The sequence below is a fragment of the Ammodytes marinus genome (assembly GCF_949987685.1).
Source record: "Ammodytes marinus genome assembly, chromosome: 17".
Classification (NCBI taxonomy): domain Eukaryota; kingdom Metazoa; phylum Chordata; class Actinopteri; order Uranoscopiformes; family Ammodytidae; genus Ammodytes; species Ammodytes marinus.
Window position 1 is genome coordinate 17,521,140 of NC_137221.1, and position 26,417 is coordinate 17,547,556.

General features: G+C 40.5%; 1 protein-coding gene across 2 annotated transcripts; it reads left to right on the forward strand.

Annotated features, from left to right (window-relative positions):
* The first annotated feature begins 2,664 nt into the window (after nucleotides 1-2,664).
* On the forward strand, nucleotides 2,665-16,833 carry LOC307264235 (uncharacterized protein). Of its 2 annotated transcripts, XR_013845306.1 has the most exons (8): nucleotides 2,665-2,698; nucleotides 6,401-6,988; nucleotides 7,341-7,455; nucleotides 15,087-15,253; nucleotides 15,387-15,501; nucleotides 15,619-15,690; nucleotides 15,798-15,984; nucleotides 16,097-16,833. XR_013845306.1 is itself a non-coding variant. In XM_080045549.1 (5 exons), the coding sequence occupies exon 1, from the start codon at nucleotides 7,532-7,534 to the stop codon at nucleotides 14,264-14,266; it is 6,735 nt and encodes a 2,244-aa protein (XP_079901675.1). In that variant the 5' UTR covers nucleotides 7,482-7,531; the 3' UTR covers nucleotides 14,267-15,253; nucleotides 15,387-15,501; nucleotides 15,619-15,690; nucleotides 15,798-15,984; nucleotides 16,097-16,833. The 2 variants fall into 2 exon arrangements, 1 of the variants encoding a protein (XP_079901675.1); XM_080045549.1 differs by lacking the exons at nucleotides 2,665-2,698; nucleotides 6,401-6,988; nucleotides 7,341-7,455 and having other exon boundaries at nucleotides 7,482-15,253.
* Nucleotides 16,834-26,417: the final 9,584 nt, after the last annotated feature.

A 26,417-nucleotide genomic window follows, 5' to 3' on the forward strand; every position in this document is an offset into this window, starting at 1 on the left:
TTTACCCAACAGTCCGCAATGAAACGGGCCGTTTCATTGCTACCCTGTGATTAATCTGATTAAAAATGTCAATCGTTTGACAGCCCAAATATTTTTAGCTAGAAATGATGGGCCAATCTCTGTTAATTTGCTGCAGTAACTAAGGATGCTGCAGGCAAACAGTCAACAAGAGAGATAATAATTTTGGATGTCTACAAACTAAGAACTTCAACTTCAACTGCCGGTAAGTGGAGTTTTACATTTAACTTGTCTCGTATGAAAATGTTTTAATAAAATACTTTTGAAAACACTTTATACTATTATATACACTTTTATGTCAGTGTTTTCAATGGTTGCATGAGTTGCAGTTGAAATAAAAATGTGTCTGAAACAGAACATAAACGTAAACCAAATGTGATCAATACAATAATACTATATCATGGCCTTATCATTGTGCTAGTGTGAGTATCAAAACGTTTCTTGTTAAACGGCCGCCATCTTGGAAAGCCCGCAGTCGCCTAGGCAACGCACGTCAGCGTCCTCACCCCCGCCCCCTCCTAAAGTTCCCCGTGAGCACACACACACACAAAGTCTGTGGGTCAGCGGCCCCGTAACTGAATTTAATTCCAACACGTAATCAGTATCATGATTCATTGTTCTATCTTCATAACAAACAAAATTTCATGAAAATCGGTTCAGAATTGAGCGAGTTACAGTCTGTTTTTAGTGCAGTATGTGGCTCTGTGCAGAGAGCTGTCACACGCGCACCTAGAGAGAGAGAGAGAGAGAGAGAGAGATGAGAGAGCGCGATCCAAACAAACTGTACAGCTGTTTATAATAATCATATAAATGCATCTAACCTATATATACATATTGATATGTGCGTGAAAACGTTATTGTAGCCTATCCATGCAGTTCAGTACATTACTGGATGGAGTTAGCTGCTAATCTTTGGCCTGAACTGGGCTTGAGAAACAATCTTGTGTTTAATGTTCGGAATGACAACGGTCCTTGAATGCGTCCCGTATCAGTATCCTGCACGTGCAGCTGCCAAGCTAGAGTTCTTCGCTCGGTCTGAGGTGAGTGATTAACGTCCAACTCTTTCACCATAAAACACGAAGGCTGAGTTGTTTAAAATAATGTTTTATCAGTTATTGTCTTGATAACTATGGGGGTTACACATTGCAGGAAATACACCGTCTCAGCAGCATAACTTGTGTTGTTTTCATGCCAACGGCTTTACAGCCCCTGATAATTGTTAGCACTCGACGGACATTTAGCCGCTAATGTCAACTTTAGCTTTCTAAATTAACAAAGTCAGCCCCCGAACTAAAAAAGAAACGTCTTCTTGTTCACTCTCTAACACTAAGACACCAAAGTTAAGCTGGAAATTCAAAAATTAAAGCTGTCAGTATGTTTAGAGTAGCATACTACCAGTAAATCCTCATATCCCCCTAATAAAAATGTTGTTTGCTGTTTTTGGTATATGTTAGCATGACAGTGGGTTTTAAAGCTAATGCTATAATGCTAATACTCTGTTTGCGTACAGTAGGCCTTCACAGGGCATTTTTTATATAACTTCTAGCAGATAGTACTTTGTCGCGTGTGTGTGTGTGTGTGTGTGTGTGTGTGTGTGTGTGTGCGTGTGTGCGCGTGTGTGTGTGTGCGTGTGTGTGTGTGTCAGTTGGAGAGAGACAGAGCTGTTTAACGGGACAGAACTGAGGGTATTTTGCGCGCGTGTGTGTGTGTGTTGGAGAGAGGGAGAGAGACATGTTGCTAGCTGTTTAACGTGCATAGTAATGTAGAATAATGGGATTTAATGCTGTGTGTGTGTGTGTGTGTGTGTGTGTGTGTGTGTGTGTGTGTGTGTGTGTGTGTGTGTGTGTGTGTGTGTGTGTGTGTGTGTGTGTGTGTGTGTGTGTGTGTGTGTGTGTGTGTGTGTGTGCTGGTATTGACAACAGAGTAGCCTACATAATTGACTGGATAATTTTACTTTTATTCAGTCCCTTCTGTATAAAAAAAAACATTGATATCCAAAATAAACTTCTGATTAGTGAATAGTTTGCACACCTAATCTGCATTATAACCTAAGCTCCGTGTGTGTGTGTGCGTCACTTGGTCTAGCTGATAATTGCTGTGTCCAGAGAGAGAGAGACATGTTGCTAGCTGTTTGACGTGCATACTCATGTAGAATAATGTATTTTGTGTGTGTGTGAACTAGCTAGTTGTAGTGTGTGTGTCATGCTTTGTTGGTGAGTAATGTAGAATATGAGCTGGTATTGACAACAGAGTAGCCTACATAATTGACTGGATAATTTTACTTTTATTCAGTCCCTTCTGTATAAAAAAAACATTGATATCCAAAATAAACTTCTGATTAGTGAATAGTTCGCACACCTAATCTGCATTATAACCTAAGCTCCTTGTGTGTGTGTGTGTGTGTGTCTGTCTGTCTGTCTGTCTGTAAGATGACCCAGGATGCCTGACTGGAGTTGCACAACACTGTTTTGGATACCAATACAATAATTTCAGTAATTGGTTTGTTTAGGCCTATATACAGGGTATTTTTAAAATAACTTTGGCTAGCAGATAGTTATAGTGTTTGTGTCATGTTGCTAGCTGTACACACATACTCATAGAATGAGGAGTCAAGACATGTCTAACATCTTTTTTTTATCTCCTTTTAGAAAAGAACAAGGAGAATAATTGTGCTTAACTGGTGAGTAAAGGAGAATGTGTGCTGGTATTGACAACATAATACATCATTGACTGGATAATTTTACTTTTATTCAGTCCCTTCTGTATAATCACCAAACATTTACACATTGATGTACAAAAAACACATATCGTAAGTGAATAGTTTGCACCCCTAATTTGCATTATGCCCAGGGGGCAAAGTAGGTTTGTAGACATGGAATGTTGTAAAAGTTTTTTCACCAGAAAGTATATGTAGGGCATTCAAGGATCACAACCTGGGTGGACAACCTGGTAATAGCAAATCAGGGCCATGGTTTAAGGCGAGAGACTGCAGGTGAATGGGGTAACATATTTAATGTATAGATATCACAAAACTTTACCAGTGGATTACTGACATTAGAACAATTACTTTTTGTATTTTTGTTTTTTAAGAAATGTTTGAATAAATATGAAAATCTGGCAATACAGAACAGATTTTGGATACAGCCTTTTTTATTCTAAAAAACTGAATAATACTATACTAGGTCTTAAAATCTATTTTTGTGTTTTTAAGAACAGAATGTCTGACAAATCAGAGTAAGAATGATTATTGAAAGTTTAGTTAACTTCTTTAGAAGTTGGGAATACTGGAAAAAAAAATGTTGAGATAATGTCCTGACTCCCATTGTCTGTCTGTCCATCATAGGAGAGGCATCCCTTTCATTGTTACTGAGGCAAATAGCTTTTTGTGATATCCAACTAAACTTTCAATAATCATTCTTTGCACTATACCAAAGGTTATTGCAGAAGGATTTGCTCATATGTTGTTCATTGTCTTATTTATGAAACATTTTCTTCTTAAAAACATGATCAAAATGCATTGTTATGACCTGTATATAGTGTTTCTCTATTTATATATAAAAAAGGCTGTATCCAAAATCTGTTCTGTAATGACTTTGGACATATTGTAAAAACGAAATAATATAAATTTGACCTCTGGCTTTACCCAACATCCAGATAATGGATTTTTAAAGAGATGCAAATATACACATACAGTCCCCTCCAATAGTATTGGAACGGTGAGGCCAATTACTTTATTTTTGCTGTAGACTGGAAACATTTGGGTTTGACACCAAACGATGAATATGAGACTAGATCAACATTTCAGGTTTCATTTCCAGGTATTCACATCTGGATCCGATACACAACTTAGAAGATAGCATTTTTTGAAAAGGAACACCACATTTTTAGGCGAGCAGAAGTATAGGAACAGATAGACTTTAAATAAATTAAAGTGAATAAAACGTAATATGTTGTCGCAAATCCATTGCTTGCAATAACTGCATCAAGCCTGTGACCCAGTGACATCACCAAACTTTTACATTCTTCTTTTGTGATGCTTTTCCAGGCTTTCAATGCAGCCTCATTCAGTTGCTGTTTGTGTTAGGGGGTTACTCTCTTAAGTCTCCTCTTTGGCAGGTAAAATGCATGCTCTATAGGGTTTAAGTCTGGAGATTGACATGGCCAGTCTATAACCTTCCACTTCTTGCCCCTGATTAACTCCTTTGTTGTGTTTTGGATCATTATCTTGATGCATGATGGAGGATCTTCCAATCAGTTTGGTTGCATCTTTCCTTAAATTGGCAGACAAAATGTTTCTGTAGACTTAGGTTGCGTTCCGAATCGCATACTCTTTCTTTTTTCTATTCTACATACTACATCCGACGATAAAAAGAATCTAGTTAGGATGCAGTAGACATACTATTGGGACATACTTTTCTCTCTTATTTCATCATAACATTGCGCCTTGATCTTGCCTCTTGCTTTTATATCCGTCGCATCCCCGTTTGTTTTCATAACATGGACCTATAGGCTTCGTCGATGTTACGTCACTTCACGTGCGCACTGGATTGTGGGTCAGAATCGCCCAAATAGGATGCACTTTTCAACACTAACAATCTTGGCCGCATGAAGTAGACCATCCGGGTATTCTAACCATCCTAAATCTGGCCACAAGAATCGGGACATCCTAAATCTTTTTTCTACATACTATATAGTAGAAAGTATGCGATTCGGAACGCAACCATAGAGTTCATTTTGCTGTTGCCATCATGTGTTACATCATCAATGAAGATTAATGAGCCCATCCGAGAAGAAGCCATGCAAGCCCAAGCCATGACATTGCCTCCACCGTGTTTCACAGATGAGCTTGTATGTTTGGGATTATGAGCAGATTCTTTCTTTCTCTAAACTTTAGCCTTTCCATCACTTTGGTAAAGGTGCATCTTGACAACAACACAGTAACACATGATGGCAACAGCAAAATGAACTCAGAAGTATACAGGAACATTTTGTCTGCCAATTTAAAGAAAGATGCAACCAAACTGATTGGAAGATCCTTCATCATGCAGCAAGATAATGATCCAAAAAAAACTGCAAAAACAACAGAGGAGTTCATCAGGGGCAAAGAAATGTGAGGGGTGTACACACACACACACACACACACACACACTCACACACATATATATGTGGGGGTTTGTGGACGTATTACCTGCTGCTACTTCACACTCCATCCTCACACTGGGCCTCATTGCATCCAACGAGCGCATGCATATGGCTATTATAATTTATATACTACACATAATATACTCTGGCTTTACCCAACATCTAGATAATTGATTTTTAAAGAGATGCAAATATACACATAATGAGTTGGATATTGCAAATGTGCATATTTATTCGAACCTTTCTGAAAAAAATACAGAAAATAATTGTTCTGTCAGTAATCAACTGGCAACATTTCATGGTTTAAGATAAACCCTCTTGCTTTCCAGTACGTAGCTCACCAGATTGTAATCCTTGAGGGTCCTAGATATTATTTATAGAGAACAACCTTTTACAACAATCCATGTCTGTTTTCTGAAAAAAGGGTGTTTTGCCCCCTGGGTATTATTAACCTAAGCTCCTTCATGGACAAAATTAGGACTGTATCAACAAATCCATAAACATCAATTTATAAAAGTTTCATTATTGATTCATTGTGTCGCATGATAAGAGTGGAGATAGATAATACACAAACAAAGCATGATGTCTGCATCACTGCTTCAGTGTCCCACCACCTGTCCACTACTGCTACAGGGGCTGGCAGTGCAATGACAGCGCTGAGCCAGCCATGTGTATTAGCTTATTATTTAATTTAACACGCTAGTGTACTGATAGTAGGAAGTTACCAAGACGTCCCACCACAGTGAAAAGCAGGACCAATTTACACTTGATTTGTACCTGTTCTTCATGAACAGCTTTTTGATAAGAGTGTAATGAGTTAAGTCACTGGCAGCGGGCTGTGTGTTTGCAGATAATGTATGTGTGTCTCTCTCACATACGCTCCCTGCTGTCAAACAGAGAAACCGAGAGCGACGTGGATGATAGGCAGCCATATAGACCTACTAGGTATTCAGTCCAACACCTGTTGTTCAGCAGTTTATGTGGTGGCACCCACCCGCTCTATTCATTAACTAAATGCTGTTTAACAGTGGCGCAGCACCGTTCCTTAACATAGGGAAAAGACTGTTACTGCTCAATGAAATAAAGATAATTTGCTGACTAATTGTATTGTAAAAACAAAACAATATAGAATATTTGATCTATTATGGCCAGCCCTACATGCAATTAGGCAACTATTTCTGCAATTGCTAGGAAGAATGTATTTCAAATTAATAATTGTTTTCCACTCTCTGTTTTCCAGACGCCTGGTCTTGTACCCTGACTCTACCATCCCAACCCCCAACCCCTTTGACCGCTTCTTGTTGCAGATTCACAGTCTGGGCAAGCGGTCGCTTTCTGCTCTGTCTGTACTCTCTGCTAAATCTGTCTTCTCTCTCCCTGTGTCACGCTCTGACTGAGAAGTACTAGTCAGTATTCCCGGGGACATTCAGATCTACCTCCCCAAAGCTTGCTTGCTCTCTCTACCCTTGTATCAAAATCCAGATTTCTCTCTTCTTTTATTCACCTCTGACTGAGTCTGAGACTAGTCAGTTTGCAGAAAAAAACCTTTGAAGCAAATCTTTTTGACGCAAACCTTTTTTGAAGCAAAACTTTTTGACGCAAACCTTTCTCAAACCTTTTGAGAAAAAACCTTTCTCAAACGTTTTCAGAAAAAACCTTTGATAAGCAAACCTTTTGAGAACTTTGAACCTTTGAGAAATCAGAGACCATGCCAAAAAAAGGAAAGAAATCTCAAGCTTCAAAAGTACGCTGGCTGAAGTTAAGTGAGTTTCTATCCTCAAAACAAGCTGAACCTGTGGAACATTCTGATCCTTACAGCAACAGAGAGGTAAATGTTTCTGAGCCTTCTAATGCTAATGTGACATGTGAGTTAGCATCCCGCAGCCAGAACCATTATACATATCATGATGCCAACAACAGTCAGTGCTCCTGTAACTCTGCAACATTTTTAGCTTTCCTGCACGAGTTAAGTCACCTTAAAAGCGCAGACCTTGATCTTGTTTTAGATCGTGGCTATTCAATGTATGTGGAAACAGTGGAACAGTTGATAAAAGATGGAAGGATAGTTCATGGACATTTGAATAGAGATGAAATTCCTGAGGTTGTACGTGGCTACAGACTGCATCACATAATGACAAAATGTAACTCAATGTATGGAATGTTTACATCTACTCCTGCAGAAGGCGACTTCTTAAACCTTTCAGACGGACTTCAGTGCTTGACATCTGGAGTGAACTTCGCTCTGTTGGTAATGAGCCATGTCTTCATTGCTGTTTTCCGAGACCAGCAAGCAAGGTATGGATTTTTTGACCCACACACAAGACGACCTGATGGCCTTCCCATTGGCCCAGACAGTACTGGAACAGCTGTCATGTTCACTTTCAACCATTTAAGAGATCTGCAAACCAAACTTTGCACAATCTTTACCTTGTTAGGCACCAGCCCAGAGGCTCCTTATGAACTAATCCCTGTGCTTTTTCAGAGTGTAGATGAAGCCTCTGTGAATGAAAATGTTGTTCACGTAAACTCTAATGCAGACACTGCTGTTTTACACACGAGGGGGCATATCGATAACACTACGGTCAGTGTTACACAGCCTGACATTGAAATGTCTTTGCCGTCAAGCTCAGTTACAGAGTCTACACCCTGTGCTGACATGCAATCAGATGTGGTTGTTCAAAGTGTAGAGGAAATCTCTGTAGAAGAAAATGTGGCTCATGTCGATGCAAATGCAGAAGTTTCACACATGAGGGAGCAGAACGTTCACACTATTTCCAGTGTAACACAGCCTGAAACTGAGATGTTGTTGCCATCATGCTCAGATACAGCCTATACCCCCTATGCAGACGTTACATCAGATTCAAGTGAATTAATACATGTGTGTAGCAATGCAGGTTCAGAATGTTATACATTAGATAATCCAGAAAAGGACCACAGAGCTATACCAAATCTATCTAAACTTCCCAAACATGCAAGGATAAAGTATAAAAGAAGAATGATGGCTGCAGAGAAGGCAAAGGCAAAACATGACAAAAACACTGAAACTCCCCTCCAAAAGAAAAAGAGGAAAGAGAGGGAAAGGTACGCTAAAGAAGTGAGCAAATCCCATGACAATTCTTACAGAAAAAGAAAGAAGTCCTACACAACTTCTCGCTATCAACACGACTCCGACTTCCGGCAGAGGCAGAAGCATAACTTAACAAATCGTTACAGGCAAGACGAAAGATTTAAGGACAAGCGAAGGTCGTATATAACCAATCGTTACAGGCAAAGCGAAAGCTTTAAGCAGAAGCAGAGGTCGTATATAACCAACCGTTACAGGCAAAGCGAAAGCTTTAAGCAGAAGCAAAGGTCGTATATAACCAACCGTTACAGGCAAAGCGAAAGCTTTAAGGACAAGCAAAGGTCGTATATAACCAACCGTTACAGGCAAAGTGAAAGCTTCAAGCAGAAGCAGAGGTCATACACATGCACCCGCTATCGCTTAGATGCTCGTTTCAGACAAACTAAAAAGTCTAATGTAACCACTCGTTATGCAAAGGACCCTGCATTTAGAGCCAGACAGAAAGAAACAATGAGACAACGCATGAGAAACAAATACCAAAGCAATCGTGCATTTGGAATGACTCATCGCATGAACTGTGCGATGAGAATAAGACAAAAATACAGACGCATGCAAAGAAGGCAAAACCAAAGGGATGACAGTCCTATTAGAGATTCTATGGATGACAGTCTCATTAGAGATGCGATGGAAGACATGCAGATGCGAGATGCTATAGAAGTTTTTCGATCCAATATCAAAAAGGCCCCAATACATGGCTGCACGTGCTGCCATCGATCTTTGTTTCCAAATCAAGTGAAATGTTGCAATAGATCAAAGTACAATACAAATCCACTTGTTGCTCAAACCTGCCTGACAGGGAAGTTTGTTCATGTCTGTACTGATGAGTGTCAAAATGCTCAACAATGCACAGTACCAGCTGAAAGAAAAAAAGAGTGGATCTGTCACACTTGCCATGAGCACCTTAAAACTGGAAGTATGCCACCACTTGCCATAGCTAACAATCTAGAACTAGCAGATATTCCCACTGAACTCTGTGATTTAAACATTTTGGAGAGGCATCTCATTTCCAAATGCATAACATTCGCCAAAATTATCCCACTCCCGAAGGGAGGTCAGCGCCAGATTTGTGGAAACTTGGTCTGCGTCCCATCAGAAGTACAAGAAACGGTAAATGCCTTACCGAGACTAAGAAGTGAGTCTCAGGTCATGAGAGTTAAACTTAAGAGGAAATTGTGCTATACCGGCCATCAACTTTACCAAAGTGTAACATGGACTAAACTAGTGAGGGCTTTGCTTAAACTAAAAGAGGTCCATCCGCAGTACACTGACATAACAATCCGAGATGAGGAAGAGCTTTGTGACCCATTAATTGATGAGGAAGCAAATGACTCGGATGAGGAAAACATGGATGATACGGACTATAATGTTGAAGATATGATGGAAATTGACACCTTTGAGAACGATGCACTCTGTGAGCCAGAAATGGATTCTGAGAACGATGAACAGGATACAAATAGTCAGTTGTCTGATGGTCAGCAACCACAGCAGCAGTCTGAAAATATTGAACAGGAGAGTGATGAACCTAATGGCGCCGTTGCTCTCGAGTCATGTCTACAACCAACTGATTTGACAGATGAAATATTAAGTTTTAGTGAGGGAATCTACTCGGTTGCACCCGCTGAGGGAAACAAACCAGTAAGCTTTTTCAAAACTCCTAACCTAGAGGCAATGGCTTTTCCCGTTCAGTTTCCCACTGGTAAAAACACTCTAGACGAAAACCGTCGCAAAACAATAACACCCTGCAGTTATTTCAAAACTAGACTTTGCTGTGCAGACAACCGTTTTGCTAGGGATACAAACTATCTCTTTTTCGCTCAGTTTGTAAGCGAAATACATCAGGCCACTTCCAGCATGTCAATACAGCTGCGTAAAGCAAAACCTTTTACACGAGATGGTCGCAAAATAACCAATGCAATGTTGCAGAACAAGCATGAGGTTGAAAAACTTGTGCGTAACAAAGATGCAATCCGATTCATGACACCACTCAGAGGCTCCCCCGCGTTTTGGGAGAAGACGACCAAAGATTTATTCTCGATGATTCGTCAGATGGGGACGCCAACATTCTTTCTTACATTTTCTGCTGCTGAAATGCGCTGGAAAGAGGTTATTACAGCCATTAAAGCTCAACAAGGCGAACAAGTGAATTTTGATGCACTCGATTGGCAGGCGAAAGCGTCCATCTTAAGATCAAACCCGGTGACCTCTATGCGACTTTTTGACAAACGTGTTGAGGCTCTGTTCAGAGATTTGATACTGTCACCCGCTCAACCCATCGGTAAAGTGGTGGACTGGTTTTTGAGATTGGAATTTCAGCACCGTGGAAGCCCACACATACACTGTCTCGTATGGGTAGAAGGAGCTCCTGTGTTTGAAGAAGACTCTGATCAGACGGTTTGTGATTTCGTTTCCAAATACATCACAGCTCAGTTGCCTGATCCAAACACACAACCTGAACTGCACAAAAAAGTTACAGAAGTTCAGATGCACAGCAAAACACATTCAAAGACATGTGTTAAATATTCCAATGCCAACTGCCGTTTTGGATTTCCTAAAATCCCAGCCCCAGAAACCATGATAATACGATCTAAAGTATTGGAAGATGAAGATGAGAGAGAGTTGGTGGCAATAAGAAAGCTCAACGCACTAAAGCGGTTAAACGATGTAGCTGAGAGCGCATCTCTGACTTTAGAACAGATGTTGGCGTCATGTGACCTCACGGTTGAGGAATACATAGAATGCCTGTGTATTAAAGCCAAAGCAAGTGAGGTGGTTCTAAAGCGTGATCCAAAAGACTCGTGGGTAAATGGATACAATCCTGCCCTCCTTGAAGCCTGGGATGCTAATTTAGATATACAGTTCATTCTCAACCCTTACTCGTGTATCATGTACATCTGCAGCTACATCAGCAAAGCTGAACACGGTTTAAGTGAATACCTCAAATCAATGATTCAAAATTCAAGTCATGAAAATGTAAATGAGAGCGATGAGATGAAACTGGTAATGCAGGCGTACTCTAAGAAAAGAGAGGTCAGTGCTCAAGAGTGTGTGGCCCGTGCATGTGGTCTACGCATGAAACAGTGTTCACGCCAGGTCATATTTGTACAGACTGATGACAACGCGCTAAAAATGAGTTACCCCATGTCCTTCCTAGAGAACAGAACGCCAGACTCTGTTAATTTGTGGATGAACGGATTACCTGACAAGTACCAATGCAGACCAGAAACTCCAGACTTTGAGGCAATGTGCTTGGCCGATTTTGCTTCCACTTGTAGAATTGTCTATGGCAAACAGGCAAAAGGTCCCAACGTAGTGCCCCTACTGAATGAGATGGGATTTGTTCAGAGAAGAACAAACGGTAAACCCGCTGTTATTAAATATCGTTGTTTCTCACAGGAGAAGAATCCTGAGGAATTTCACGGCACATTACTAAAGCTTTACGTCCCGTATCGCGCACAGACGGAGCTAAAATCCATACACTACCCCACCAACCAGTCCTTCCACGAACGTGCTGGCATTTGGATACGAGGTACAGAGCGCCCTGAGATGGTGTCTTGTGTCGTGAAACGAAACCGAGAAAAATATGAAAAACACAGGGAAGACATTGATAGTGCCATCGCAGAGTTTGAACAGAATGGTGTTATAATAAACGAATGGTGTAATCTGGCTCCCGAATGTGAACTACAAAGGTTAGAATGCATTGAGGAACTTGAAGCAAGACCAGCTGATGAGGATAACGTGCAAGAGAACGTGCCGGACTATAATCTGAGGACAGAAAACAGACCAGAAGTTGCCATCATGAGAGAAGCCCCTGAGATAGATCCCGCAATGTTGCGGCAAATGTATCAAAATTTAAACCAAAAGCAAGCGTCCGTTTTCTACGCCATCAGAGACTGGAGCATAAAACGCGTCTGTGGTTTAAATGTGGAACCGTTCTTCTATTTCATTAACGGTGGTGCTGGAACAGGCAAGTCTCATCTTATCAAATGCATCCACGCAGAAGCATCCAAAATATTGTCTAGGCTTCCACGTAATGCAGAGGAATCGGACATGTCAAAACCTACCGTCCTGTTAACCGCGTTTACTGGCACCGCCGCTTTCAACATTTCAGGCACAACATTGCATTGTCTCCTAAAGCTGCCGAGAAGTTTAAAGCCTCCGTTCAATGGTCTTGGTAATAAACTAGATGAAGTCAGGGCAGAGCTTTCAAATGCAGAGATACTCATAATTGATGAAATCAGTATGGTTTCAAAGTCTCTCTTTGCCTATGTCGATGCCAGATTGAAACAAATCAAAGGAAATCACAGACCTTTCGGTGGGATGTGTGTCCTCGCCGTGGGTGATTTCAATCAGCTCCCTCCTGTTCGACAGTCTAAACCGTTGTGCGTCTATGATCCAACTCAGATCGACCTCTGGCGCGACCAATTTCAGATTATCACGTTGACTGAGATTATGCGTCAGAAAGACGACGTCCCATTTGCTGAGATGCTGAACCGCATCCGCGTTAAAGAGAAGGAAGAGGCATTATCCAACCAAGACAAAGCTTTGCTTTCACAGGCTGTCGCTGATCCGGCACACTGTCCAAAAGACATACTCCACGTCTTCGCTACAAATAAACAGGTTGATGCACATAATTCGACATCACTAGAGCGGTTTCACTCTGACATCATAAAGATAGATGCAGACGACTATCGAAAAGATCCCAGAACTGGTAGAATGGCGAGAGAAGCTACACCTTTTAAAGGGGACAATAAAGAGTTACCTGACTCAATTAAAGTTGCTTTAGGCGCTCGTGTCATGCTTACAAGAAATATCAACGTGCAGTCTGGTCTCTGCAATGGAACATTTGCATGTATTGCGAAAATAGTGACCAGTGATGGCGGTAGTGCTTCACACGTCAACAAACTTGGACTAGAACTAGATGTGGCAAGAAATCCCAGCAATATCAGTGCAGCTGATAATATTGTGTACATTGATAGAGATGAAGAAAAACTGAAGCAAAAGGGAGTGGTCCGCAGGCAGTTTCCTTTAAAACTTGCGTTTGCTTGTACAATACACAAGGTTCAAGGCATGACAAGGTCCTCCGCCGCAGTCTCACTAAAAAGCATCTTTGAGCCAGGCATGGCCTATGTTGCTCTCAGCAGAGTTACTTCCCTCAGTGGACTTCATATTCTAGATTTTGATGAGACAAAAATATATGCTAATCCACAAGTCAAAATAGGTCTTGCAGCCATGGCAGAAGCTTCATTTGAACATTTAATGCCTCTACTGAATGTCACAGCGACATTAAACAGGCCAGATATTCTCACCGTCATCCACCACAACACAGAAGGACTTCCGTCTCACATCGCTGATATCAAGAGTCACCATGAACTTCACCTTGCTGATGTCCTGTGTCTAACAGAAACTCACTTACAAGGATCATTTGTCGCTCAAAGTCTCCATTTACAAGGGTACAAGATGTTCAATCGCAACCGAAATGTCTCGTACACAAACTTTCCTGACATGGTTCGCAAAAATGGTGGCGGAGTCGCTATCTATGTAAAAGACCATATACAAGTCCGTGAAAAGCAGTACGTACACAATGCTACTGACATTGAGTTTACAGTTGTCAAGCTTGAAGCCCCATTCAATGCGCTGATCGCTGCTGTTTACAAGCCTCCAAGCTACAGCATACACTCATTCCTTTCCAACTTGCAAAGCCTCTTGGATTCGCTAGAAATTATGGATCATCATCCAATCATAGTCTGCGGAGATTTTAATGAAAATCTGTTGTCCGGAGCAAGCAAGCCGATCCTTGAACTGTTTCAGTCAAAAGGTTACGAGCAACTTATCACAGCCGCTACCACCGACAAAAATACACTCTTGGACCACATTTACATCTCTCGACCACAGTGCTGTCTGCATTCTGGCTTGCTCCAAACTTACTACAGTTACCACAATCCTGTGTACTGTACGATTACCTCAGAAATATTGGAAATGTAAATTGAGAGTATATAACCTGGGTAACCATTGCTAAGTTTAACAAAACTAAGTATTGTGTAATGCATTGATGATTGTAAATCGACTTATTACTTAACATAACATATTACTTGAACAAAACTTAATCCAGAAAAATACTAAATAAAAAAAAAACTAATACATTTGTGGGTGGGATTGTCCTTGTCAGCCAAGCTGTAAAATCTGCTTCGGCTGTTCCAGCCTTTTACAGGCTGGGAGGGAGGGTGGGATGGAGGGACAATCTCACTCAAGATAAATATCAACATGCTTCATTCTAGAAACTTCATTCAAACTTTAAGATCTTCAACAACTTCACCACGTCTGCTTTTATTCAACATTTTCAAAATAAATCCTAACTTCAAAATTCGTCAACATTTCATTAAAAATGATGCAACATTTAAAATCGCTTCTTCTCACTCATACTTCTTCCCCTAAACTTCATTCAACCAATATCCAACCAGCGTCATTTGCAACCGATGACTAAATATTCAATTATATTGTGGGTGGCAAAGCTTAAATAATCCAACTACTACGTATTGAAAAATGGTCGACCCTTTTAAATTGTGAATAAACAATTCTCCCAATATATATATATATATATACATATATATTTATACATATAAAATATAATGGCAGTCCTGAGAAGTGGACAGGAAACTACAAGTAAGTGCTGGTAACTAAGGCATAACTTTGATCATTATCAGTAATTGCGGGAAGTTGTAATGATTCATTATTGCTCCTGCTGCACTCTACATTACTGCTATTTAATACATTTCTTTTTTGTCTGTATATTTGTCTACATAAGTGCCCCACAGTTGTCACTCGGGAGGCCCCTCAGCTCAGAAGTTACACCAGAGTTCTAGAAACACCAACATTGGGCTTCACAGCAGACCTGACAGACATCTACTCAAGGCAGAGAGACCAACCACAGATGTCTGCAAAGCCCTTCATAGTTCTCTGGAACAGTGCCATGTATGTGACTACATATTTTTTTATATTAGTGTTGTATTAAAATCCTCTGCATGTCTATGCTGATTTGGTTGTTGTCACTGTCCGCAGTATTCATTGTAAGTAACATAGAATGCACATTTGGGTTTGGTTTCAGGCTGAGAGGCGGTTGTGATGGATCTGCATCGAGGAAACATGGTGAGACTGGGGCAACAGGAAAATCTAGTGGCAATCAACCCGAGTGGTCATCTTGACCTGGAACAAAGCATTTTGTAAGTAAACTTTCTTTATCTAATGTACCTGTACCTCAAACCATCAGTGACACTCACAATGTGAAAAACATGAAATGATCAATTGCTTCTGATTTTTTCTCACTTGATCTGTGCCAGGCTGAGTCGTCAGCACCATGGAGAGGTCAACTCAAGGCAGTAAAAGACACTTCAACTCTCTGCTTCAAAAACGTAAGTAGATTATATTTAATGCTTTTTTACGCAAACATTTGAACTTGTGTGTTCTACAAGTGATTTAATTAATGTTTTATTATAACATTTACCCCTCATCTTTACAGCAAACTACTCTGAGAGTCTTCTGCAGCAGTATCCTGGAGTCCTCAACTCAACAAAAAAAAGATGCTTCCTGTTAGCTGTCCATCCAGATGGCCACATGACCAACCATCCCATAGGAGAGAATCATATGGACTGAGGAAAAGCAGATAAGGGGCAGGCAGTGCGGCTCCACAACTCTTTACTGAGCATGTAAGAAGATACTTATAAGATTTGACCTTGCTTCTTATGTAAGTGATTAAATGCATATTTGGTTATTTGGTCTTATTGTAAAACATTTTTCTGTTGTTGATCTTCTCTACAGCAATTTCCTTTGGGAGTCCATCTGCTCAACAGAAACAGTCGCTGCCCTTCATCATCTGGCCACTGGAAGAATGACTTGAAGAAGAGACAGTTTCCTTTCCGCTAACCACCGTACAAAGATACACATTGTGTCATCCACATTAGCTACACTGTGCACAAGACTTTCAGACAATCACAGATTCAAACATTAACTAGTCTGTCACACGCAGTCGTCCTGGTAGGGGATCTCTCAAAGACTTGGCCTACCTAAAGGTTTCTTCAATTTTTTTTTTTTCCCTGATAAAGGTTTTTAAGAAGTTTTTCCTGACATGCTTTGAGGGTGTAAGGCTGTAAATATTATATCGGCAGACTTTTATATTTTCCTTTTTCTATGGGGTTAACATTTTTCATGTAACAATAACATTTTAATAAATGGTGAATTAACAGAAATATTCCAACAGACTTTATCTGATTTACTTTGAAGGTGGGCATTATTCAATGTCTCAATGCATTTGTATATGTTTGCATATATGCATAGAGGGTAGCCTACAATGTAACATATATTGGAACGAACATTTTTTACACCTGTTGATTTGATTACACCACTCTATCTTAAGAGGTCAATAAGATTATCATCAATATCCTTTCTGAAATGTTCTGTGTACAGGTTTATCATAAAATAACTGGGACATGAAGGTAAAGTGATAGCAAAAAAGGTCTGAAAAAATACAAGGTTCTTTTAGTTATCAAATTTAAATATTGCGGTTTAAAATAATGATGTAGTGAAATTTTATTTTATGGTGAGAAATAAACACTGAACAAACTAGTGTCTCACTATGTTTCTTCCCGTTTCCGTCTGACGAGGGCAAGTCTTTCAGACTCACGGTTTGCGAGATAGAAGTAGCAGTTTGGAATATATAGCACCATAGGAATATATAGGTTTCTTTATAAATTAGACCTGGTCTCTGTTTTTAGCACAGGATTGGTGGTATAGTGGTTAAAGCCTTGGTCTTGTAATCAGAAAATCACAGGATTGAATCCAGCTTGTGGAATAACATTTTCTACTTATATCATTGTGTGAAGTGGAACATGTCTCATGCTAAGTGTAGATGACACATGAGGTAGAGCTGTTTACCCCGAACAATTTTATTTATTGTTTACCCTGAACTAAAAGTTGGCGGTTCAAGCCCCGGTTACAGCTACATTTTAGACTTACACGGATTTTCTTTTAACTTTGCACAGATGTTTATTATGACTCAATTATGACCTCAGAGTAGTTTAGAGGTCAAATTTCAAGGTCATAATTCATTCATTTTTCATTCATTTTTCATACATTGTATCATTCAATCATTCTGTTGATTCAGATATATTCATCCTTCGTTCTTCATCAACATTCAGCAGTGAAGGGTCAAATTCAGCATCAGCTTCAGCATCAGCGTCAGCATTCACACCGCAATTTCTTCAAGGAATTGCAATTCTAGTTTGATTTTAATGTTCCGTCCTCTCCGCTACGTAGGCAAGATGGCGGCCGTTGAGTGTGGAAAGTGTCCATCGCTTCACACTCAAGTTTTAGACCGTTTTGAGTGCACGACAGAGGAACTTACAGTGCACTGCATTTTGGCACACTCTCCGTTTTTGCGCAAAGTGCACTCAAAAAAGTAAGTGTAAGTACAGAAGTGCGCGATTTCAGACACAGCCTTGGTCTGGCATGGTGGTGCAGTGGTTAGCATTGTCACCTCACAGAAAGAAGGTTTTGGTAAGAACCTTCTGGGGCCTTTCTGTGTGGAGTTAGCATGTTCTCCCTGTGCCAGAGTGGGTTTACTCCGGGTACTCCGGTTTCCTCCCACAATCCCCAAAACATGCAGGTTAGGTTGATTGGAAATGCTAAACTACCCATAGGTGTGAATGCTGTCCATCTTTATGTTTTAATATATAAAATAATATAATCCATCGACAAGACTGGTTACTTTTCCAGGATATAGCCTGTGGAATAAGTTCATCCCAGTGAAAGACCGGCGCCCTTTGGATAAGATCTTGAGGAAGACTAGACAGTAGATGTGCAGGTGGTGGAGCAACCGGTCAACATCAAACTTTGTCTGGCATGGTGGTGCAGTGGTTAGCATTGTCACCTCACAGAAAGAAGGTTTTGGTAAGAACCTGCTGGGGCCTTTCTGTGTAGAGTTATCATGTTCTCAGAGTGGGTTTTCTCCGGCTTCTCCGGTTTCCTCCCACAATCCCCAAAACATGCAGGTTAGGTTAATTGGAAATTCTAAATTACGTTGGGGTGAATGTAGTGATATAGTGTTGCTTTCCATCTATATGTTTTAATACGTTTACAGACTGACGACCTGTCCAGGATACAGACTGACGACCTGTCCAGGATGTAGCCTGGACAAGTGTCCAGTCTATCGCAGGGATTAGAAATTGCTGGGAAAAGCTCCAGCATGAATTAATTAAAATATTTTTCTTAATTAATTCTAATTGGTGTTAAGTGCAATATTCATCTGAACAATTGACAAACAAGGAAATAAAAAAGTTTAACTAAATGTTGTTCATATATTTATTCTTTGTCATGTAATAAATTTTTTTGATGTGTTTAGTTGTCTTCATTGGTTTGCTGGTTTTCTGTGTTATGGTATTTTTGATTTATAATTATCGCAAAAGTGGACACTTTCTGATGACCACTACCTTTGACAGAGACTTACTTACTTTTTAAAAGTGTACTGAATCTATACATGCTCTGCTCGGTCTTGAAAGAGGAAGCAGGAAGGTCAATATACATTTGGGTTACCACGACACAGGGCTGATTCATGTTACAAGGTCATTACACTTAGAGGCTTGTCTCAGCCTTCAGTTCCGTTTTATACACAGAAATTTAACTAAATTTCTGTGTTGCTTTTTCAAATTTAATGTTGATACATTTGAACTCATTAAAGGCACTACGAGTAAGATGGCACGTTGGCGTCCCCTTTGGACAAAAGCGGTAGTATTTTTACGACGCCCGCTGTCGCAAATGCTCGTGCCAGGCGCGTGAGCGTGGACTGAGAAGGGCGCAATATAGTGCATGTTCGTGTGTTGAAAGTGTGAGGACTCTTTTCGGCTCCGTGAGAGTGGTTTTGACACTGCATCAACTAATGCCAGTCAGTACACACACCTGCTTGCAATGAGTTGATTCAGCAGCGTCACCTAACTACTCTCTCTCTCACGGAGCTGTGTCCTCACAGAAAGCGAATGAATGAGAGACGGCAGTTAGTTAGTTAGTTAGTTAAATCTTTATTGTCCACGGTGTGGAGATTCGTCTTCGGTCTCATACAAAAAACAACAAGCAGGACAACACAACAACAACAACAACATTTACACACAGACATCTTCAGGGCAAGAAGCAGGACAGCAGTGGCAGTATACACATCAGCGGGACATGGTGTTCAGTACCCCAATCGCTTTAGGAGTGAAGGAATTTTTAAAAATGTTACGATTTGCCCTTGGCACTCTGTAACGTCTACCCGAGGGAAGAAGTTCAAACTCCCTATGGAGTGGATGGGACGGATCGTTTGCTATTTTAACAGCTTTTTTCCTCAGCACTTCGTCGTACATACAACTTAAATGTTTCTGTTTTGTCCCTATGATTTTTGAGGCAAGGAGAAATTTTAGTAGACTATGGATCACGATGAGGTAATGTGTTTGTGTTGTTGATGTAAATAATGACTATTTCAGATAATGGTTATCTGATGATGGTGAAGCAAAGCAAACTTTGTGTTAGTACCAACCGCTCATTCATTTAGCAGTCTAGTTTCGCTCTCGTGAAATTGTATACACGTTGCTTGGCAACGTCCTCCCGCCCGCCTATCACTCACTCTCCCTTTTCGCTTTTCTTCATTGCATTCTCTTTTTTTTCTTTGATGGTTCAGCCCCGTTATCAGTCATTTATGACGACAAATAACTGTCTCAAACAAGGCTCCCGCTCCCCTTCCCTCACCTGGAGGGATAGGCTTCTCAAATCGCGTTGCAGCGCCACACTGAAATCTGCAACCAATACGGATATGTGACCATAGAGCCTGCACGAGCGAACCGAAAATCGGACTGGGTGTGCGACCAGACCAAAAGCAGTAATAAAAACTATATAAAAACGTCTTTCTTTGCACTGATGGTCTCGTTTGCTGTTAAAGGTAATTTATGATTATCAGAGGAAACATGAGGTTGTTTAAAAGATATTTAAATGTTACTCGTATCCGCTTTAAAGCTGGGGTGGAGAATTTGGGGAGAAAATACCAGTTGGGATAGAGATTTGAATCCAAATACCTCAACCGCTCCACTTGTTCTCTTTGGTCCCTCCCCTATGGTCCCTCACTGACACGCTCTACACCAATAACGTCGGTGCCAAAGTGAATGGACAGTCCCACCAGCCAATAAGAACAGAGAATCAGATTATTTATTTATTTTTAAGAATCGGAGTCTCGCTCTGATTGGTCAAAGTGTACCGCTCATGTTAATTTTGACCTATCAGAAATCACATACCCCAGCTTTAACATTCTTTGTATTCCTCAAATATATAACAATGAAATAACAATAATAATAATAATAAAAAAAAAAAGATCATGTCTTGCCAAGGCACCAGGAGAAAAGCCAGTTGTCCTTTCGGTACTCCTGTTAACAAATTTGACTGCTCCCACATCATTGTATACAGTCTATGGTCGACACCATCCATATCACTGCTACACCCAGAGCTCCACAGCAGGATTTTGATGAGCAGCGGTGGTTCGAACCAGTGTCTGGTGCATTTACACTATGAGACGTAAACATTGACTTTGGGCTTGATAAAACACAGTTGACCAACACAGGCAGGTGAAACTGTACCCCAAATCTGTGGACATTTCACACTGGATTTCAAGCAACTTGGCCAACTTCCCCATAAATCCCCATATACTATAGACCCCTTTTCTGTTTATCAACACGGCGGATGCGCGCGCTGCATAGTTGCAGAAAGAAAAATTGTTTGGCTGATTGCCATGGTTACCCGTTTGGTTGTATTGCAGATGCGGTGTTTCTTTATAGGTCCATGGTGTTAAATAGCGATGTTGTCAGCTTACTAAAACAGTTTATCAGCGAGTGATAACATTGGTTATGCGGAAACATTAACACTATTGAACAGGAAACGTCTTAATGGCCCATACGCGTTGCGGGCAATTGAGTGGATAAATGACGAGAAGAAATGGCCCCGACGACTTCATTGGCCGGACTGCTGTTGGAGAGTGACAGTAAAGACAGATAGACAGAGATGCCTTTATTTCATAATGTTGCTTTTTGATTTAAAAGTGATCATAACTAGCCAGTAATCATCTGTTTTTAGACTGACTCCTGGCGTTGGGCTCACGAGCCGACCAGTTTATCAGACCAGCTGTTTGAGACGGAGATGAAAAGGAAAGTGAAACTTATGGTGGAGCAGTTAAATGAATAAATATTATAACCAAACACAATAATGTGTTGTGTTATCTGCTTTAGTAGCCTACAGTAGGCTAGCACATGTCGACCGCACTCGGTTTTCGTTTATTGATTTTTCCTAAATGGTATTTAGCCTACTTACCGGCTACACGTGCAAACCCCTACTGCCTAGTCAAACCATAGAGTCAAACACAAGGGAAGAGGACGGAGATGTATAACGTCTGGGTCATTGTAAATAAGCCTCCATTGCTTTCCATTGATATAGCCTCGTCTCCGGTCACTGTCCTTATGTGCATTTGGGCTTTTACTAGCTTTATCACCATTCAAACAAAAAATAAACGGTTTGTGCATCCAACAGCACAACAAGACATGATTGTGGCTCGTGTCGCTCGTCTCTTTCTGCAACGGACATGCGCAGTAGAGCGGGGAGTGACGCTGTGTGGCGTAGACTGATAAGGGGTCTATACAATCACTCAATTGTGTCAAGATAATTAATATACCAGGGCTGCCAAGTTTCACCAAAAGTTTGGAGTGAGATTTTTTGGCCGAGGGACCCAAATCTGTGTCCTCTCTCCCACCCAATAATTTTTGCTAGTGTCCTGCAAGTTTATATATTGTTCATAATAAATCAGAAATAAAGACAATTGGAAAACGTGATAAAACATCAAAAATGTTATTAAAATAAACTAATTCATGAATTGCAAAGTCGTAGGACAGGTTTTAATTAAACATTGGGTGTGGACACATTATAAGTGGGGATCTGGGGGTCTTGTAGGTGCATTTACATTCACCCATCTGTCGCTTTGGCAAGATCAAGGCGCAATGTTATGATGAAATAAGAGAGAAAAGTATGTCCCAATAGTATGCCTACTGCATCCTAACTAGATTCTTTTTATCGTCGGATGTAGTATGTAGAATAGAAAAAAGAAAGAGTATGCGATTCGGAACGCAACCTTAATTTATTTGCCTTGTAGAATTCAGCAAGATTAAAAGTGCAAATACATCAATAACAATTGGGAATTATACACAAGTTAACATTGGTTGCGTTCCGAATCGCATACTCTTTCTTTTTTCTATTCTACATACTACATCCGACGATAAAAATAATCTAGTTAGGATGCAGTAGGCATACTTTTGGGACATACTTTACTCTCTTATTTCATAACATTGCGCCTTGATCTTGCCTCTTGCTTTTATATCCGTCGCATCCCCGTTTGTTTTCATATGGAGGCTTCGTCGATGTGACGTCACTTCACGTGCGCACTGGATTGTGGGTCAGAATCGCCCAAATAGGATGCACTTTTCAACACTAACAATCTTGGCCGCATGAAGTAGGACATCCGGGTACTTCTAACCATCCTAAATCTGGCCACAAGAATCGGGACATCCTAAATCTTTTTTCTACATACTATATAGTAGAAAGTATGCGATTCGGAACGCAACCCTACTCTCTCTCTCTGTCTGTGGCTGTGTCTTGATTCAGGGGTTGCAGCCTACGTAGGCTGCATTTAAAGACCGATTGCGTCATAGCGGCGCGCAAAGGCTGTCCCATTTGCAAGGCTCCTTGCAAGGCTCCTCATATGCGGCCGAGAAATGCAGCCTTCGTTTCACGGTTTTGAAGGCTGCATCAGATGTATCCTTCGTGGCCCAACATATCCCAAGATTCATTGCGTTTTTTTCAGAGATTGCATAAAATAAAATAAAAAATAACAAAACAGCAACGTGTTGCTCCATCTTCTTAACTTTTATCTTCCTTTCTTTTTTTCTTGGACTTTTTTTTCTTTTCGTCTGGTAGGCAACTTCTTTTTCTTTTTTCCTCCATTGACAGGGCTGTCTCCGTTGGCAGCAATCAGGGTTGCTAGGCAGCACAGGAGCGGCGAGTCGTCATGCAAGGTAACGGCTTGTTACGTAAACCGGAAATGATCGTAAACGGAGACCTGCGGAGACCGTCTCATTTAACAAGGCTCGTTGGCCTTAAAATCGGCCTTCATAGGCTATAGCCTTCATAGACCGCGAGACTGCGTCCTACCAAGTGCGTGGTCTCTGTAATGGGACATAGCTAAAATGTGTGTTTGTGAGAAAGCCACCCTGTGGCGTTAATCGGTATAACACCCAGAAGTACAAGCCTTCAAAGACTGAATAATAAGAGATAATAAAAGTTGAAATAAATCATCAGCAAGTGCTGGGAAACAAGTGATTATGATCACTGATAAAAATAAATACATTAACACAAATTGTGATCATATGTCTTGTGTGCATCACACCACCATAGGTTTGCAGAGAAATATATACAATATGCACACTAAAGGCATGATGCAAACATAGGTTTGCAGATAATTATTTACAATATGCACAATAAAGGCATGATGCAAACATAGGTTTGCAGAGAACTATATACAATAAGGCATGATGCAAACATAGGTTTGCAGAGAACTATATACAATAAGGCATGAAGCAAACAGGTTTGCAGAGAACTATATACAATATGCACACTAAAGGCATGATGCAAATATAGGTTTGCAGAGAACTATATACAATATGCATACTAAAGGCATGATGCAAACAGGTTTGCAGAGAACTATATACAATAAGGCATGATGCAAACATAGGTTTGCAGAGAACTATAGACAATATGCACACTAAAGGCTTGATGCAAACATAGGTTTGCAGATAACTATATACAGTAAGGCATGATGCCAACATATGTTTGCAGATAACTATATAGAGTGAATGGGTGGGAATGGAGAGTTCTTACTTGTACATGAACTTAACACGCCTGTCTTTCTGATCAGCAAATCTTTCAATAACCCTGCTGTTAAAATTTGGAATGTCCCTTACAAGCCTTTTCTCCATGGAGAGCATAGCCAGAGCATTGAGGCGCTCTTGTCCTATTGTGTTCCTCAGGAAGTTTTTTATTCTCTTGAGGGTTGAGAACCATCTCTCGGATTCTGATGTGGTCATCGTCATCGGTGTGGTGATGAGGATCTTGAGTAGACTTGCAGTTTCAGTGAAGGTGTCTTGAAGGTTGTTCTCCATCAGAACCTGAAAGAGAACCGCTGCAACCCTTAAACTCCTCATTCTCGTAGATGAGGCTCAGCTCTGTTCTCAGTTTGGCCTTGTACAGGGTGGGATAGGCTTCGACCGTTGTTCAGTGCTGCATCTGGAAACTTCTTGCTGTGTTGTAGTAGGAACAGCTCGCCTTGCTACAGAGTGGTACTGACGAGATGCTTTGTGTAGGAGAACCTCTCCTTGGCATGGCTGATGATGGTGTCACATACCTATTAAAAAAAGTCAGTACACCAACATTACAATCAAGTTTACATCTTCAAAATTAAACAATGCAAATTCCTACCAGTTAAATGATGAGCAGATACAACCTACTCTAATTATTTATTAATATCATGAACGTGACAATACAGGTCATTTCTGCATTCTCCTGTAGACAGTACAGTAATATGACAATTCTGAATACACAAAAGCTGCTGATGTAATGGTTATAAATATGTGTTGCAGTAAAATGTTTAGAAATGCTTAATGCAGTAAATAAGTCAAATGCTCCAAAATGCAGAAACAGACTTTGCACTATGATTATCTGTTACCGATTGCTCCGCCCTCTCCAGGTATAATGGGATGCCATTATAAATAATAATGTATTTATCTTTTACCAAAAATAAATATATATTTTTGTTTATTCCCATGTTTATCTTTTATCATTTTATGTAACTTTAAAACATGAAAATATTATTTATGTTGAAGCTGGAGTTAAAGTATTACCAGACATTTGCTCATTAGTTAATTTTGACAGCTTTTTTAAATGAAGATGAGCAAATACTGCAGGAAAATTCAAGTCTTTCATTATTTTGATATAGGCTACTATCAATTGGAAAATGTAGGCTCTTTGGTTGATGCTGTCATTTTTATTTTGCGCTGACTGACTAAAGCCAGACTGGTGTGGTATTTTGCACCAGTTTTTCTGTTGTATGGAAATTTAAATTCCAAGCAAAAGATGAAAATAATCTAATGTGATTAAAGTTCAGTATGGTTATTGTAATCCATTGAATTTTAAGGAAAAATACTATATCGCGATATATATCCATATCGTGATATAAAATAAAAAAGATTTGGTCCATATCGCCCAGCCCTACCCCCGTGTTGTTATGAGCGTGTATTTACTACTATCTATGGCGTAAACACACAGAGACGGCTCGGTGCAACTCATAAGGCCAGGACACACCGGTCCATCTACCCGTCGCGGCCAAAAAAGTGCCAAGAACACACCGAGCCAATTGCTGACTTTCCGTACGCTCTGCGCTTGCGCGGTACGTAATGTCTCCATAACAGCAGGAAGCGCTAATCTGTAGCCCAAAAAAATACGGAAGCCGGAAATGATGGGACAGCTCTCTAGACCATAAACATAAATAGAAATACGTATTTATATTTATGGAGCATAAATAGCATAATTTTTAGCAGAGAGTGTCGAGCATGGTGTCGAGCAGTCAACAAGGGTTAATGCATGCGAGTACTCGCTGAAAGAAAGAAAGAAAGAAACAAACACATTAAAACAATGGCTAGCTGTTGTTAGCCGTTTGTGATATGCGCCTCACTTCCGGGCTTCACTGATTTGCTAGCCCTACACCAATCAAATTGCTCCAACTAAAAGACTGCCCGCCGCCGATTGAACATGTTCATTCGGCTTAAAGGAAGCCCGACGACATCTACGACGACCGACGTGACGACATACAGCAAACAGATTTGTGTCCCCGCCCCCTCCTGACTCTCCGACGGCGATTATCGGGCCGGTGTGTCCTGGCCTATAGAGACAGTGAGTGAACAGTGCTGGCTGTGGCAGCTTCGTGACTAGAAGTGGGACACAGTGTAACCAACTGATTAATTTATTGACGGGG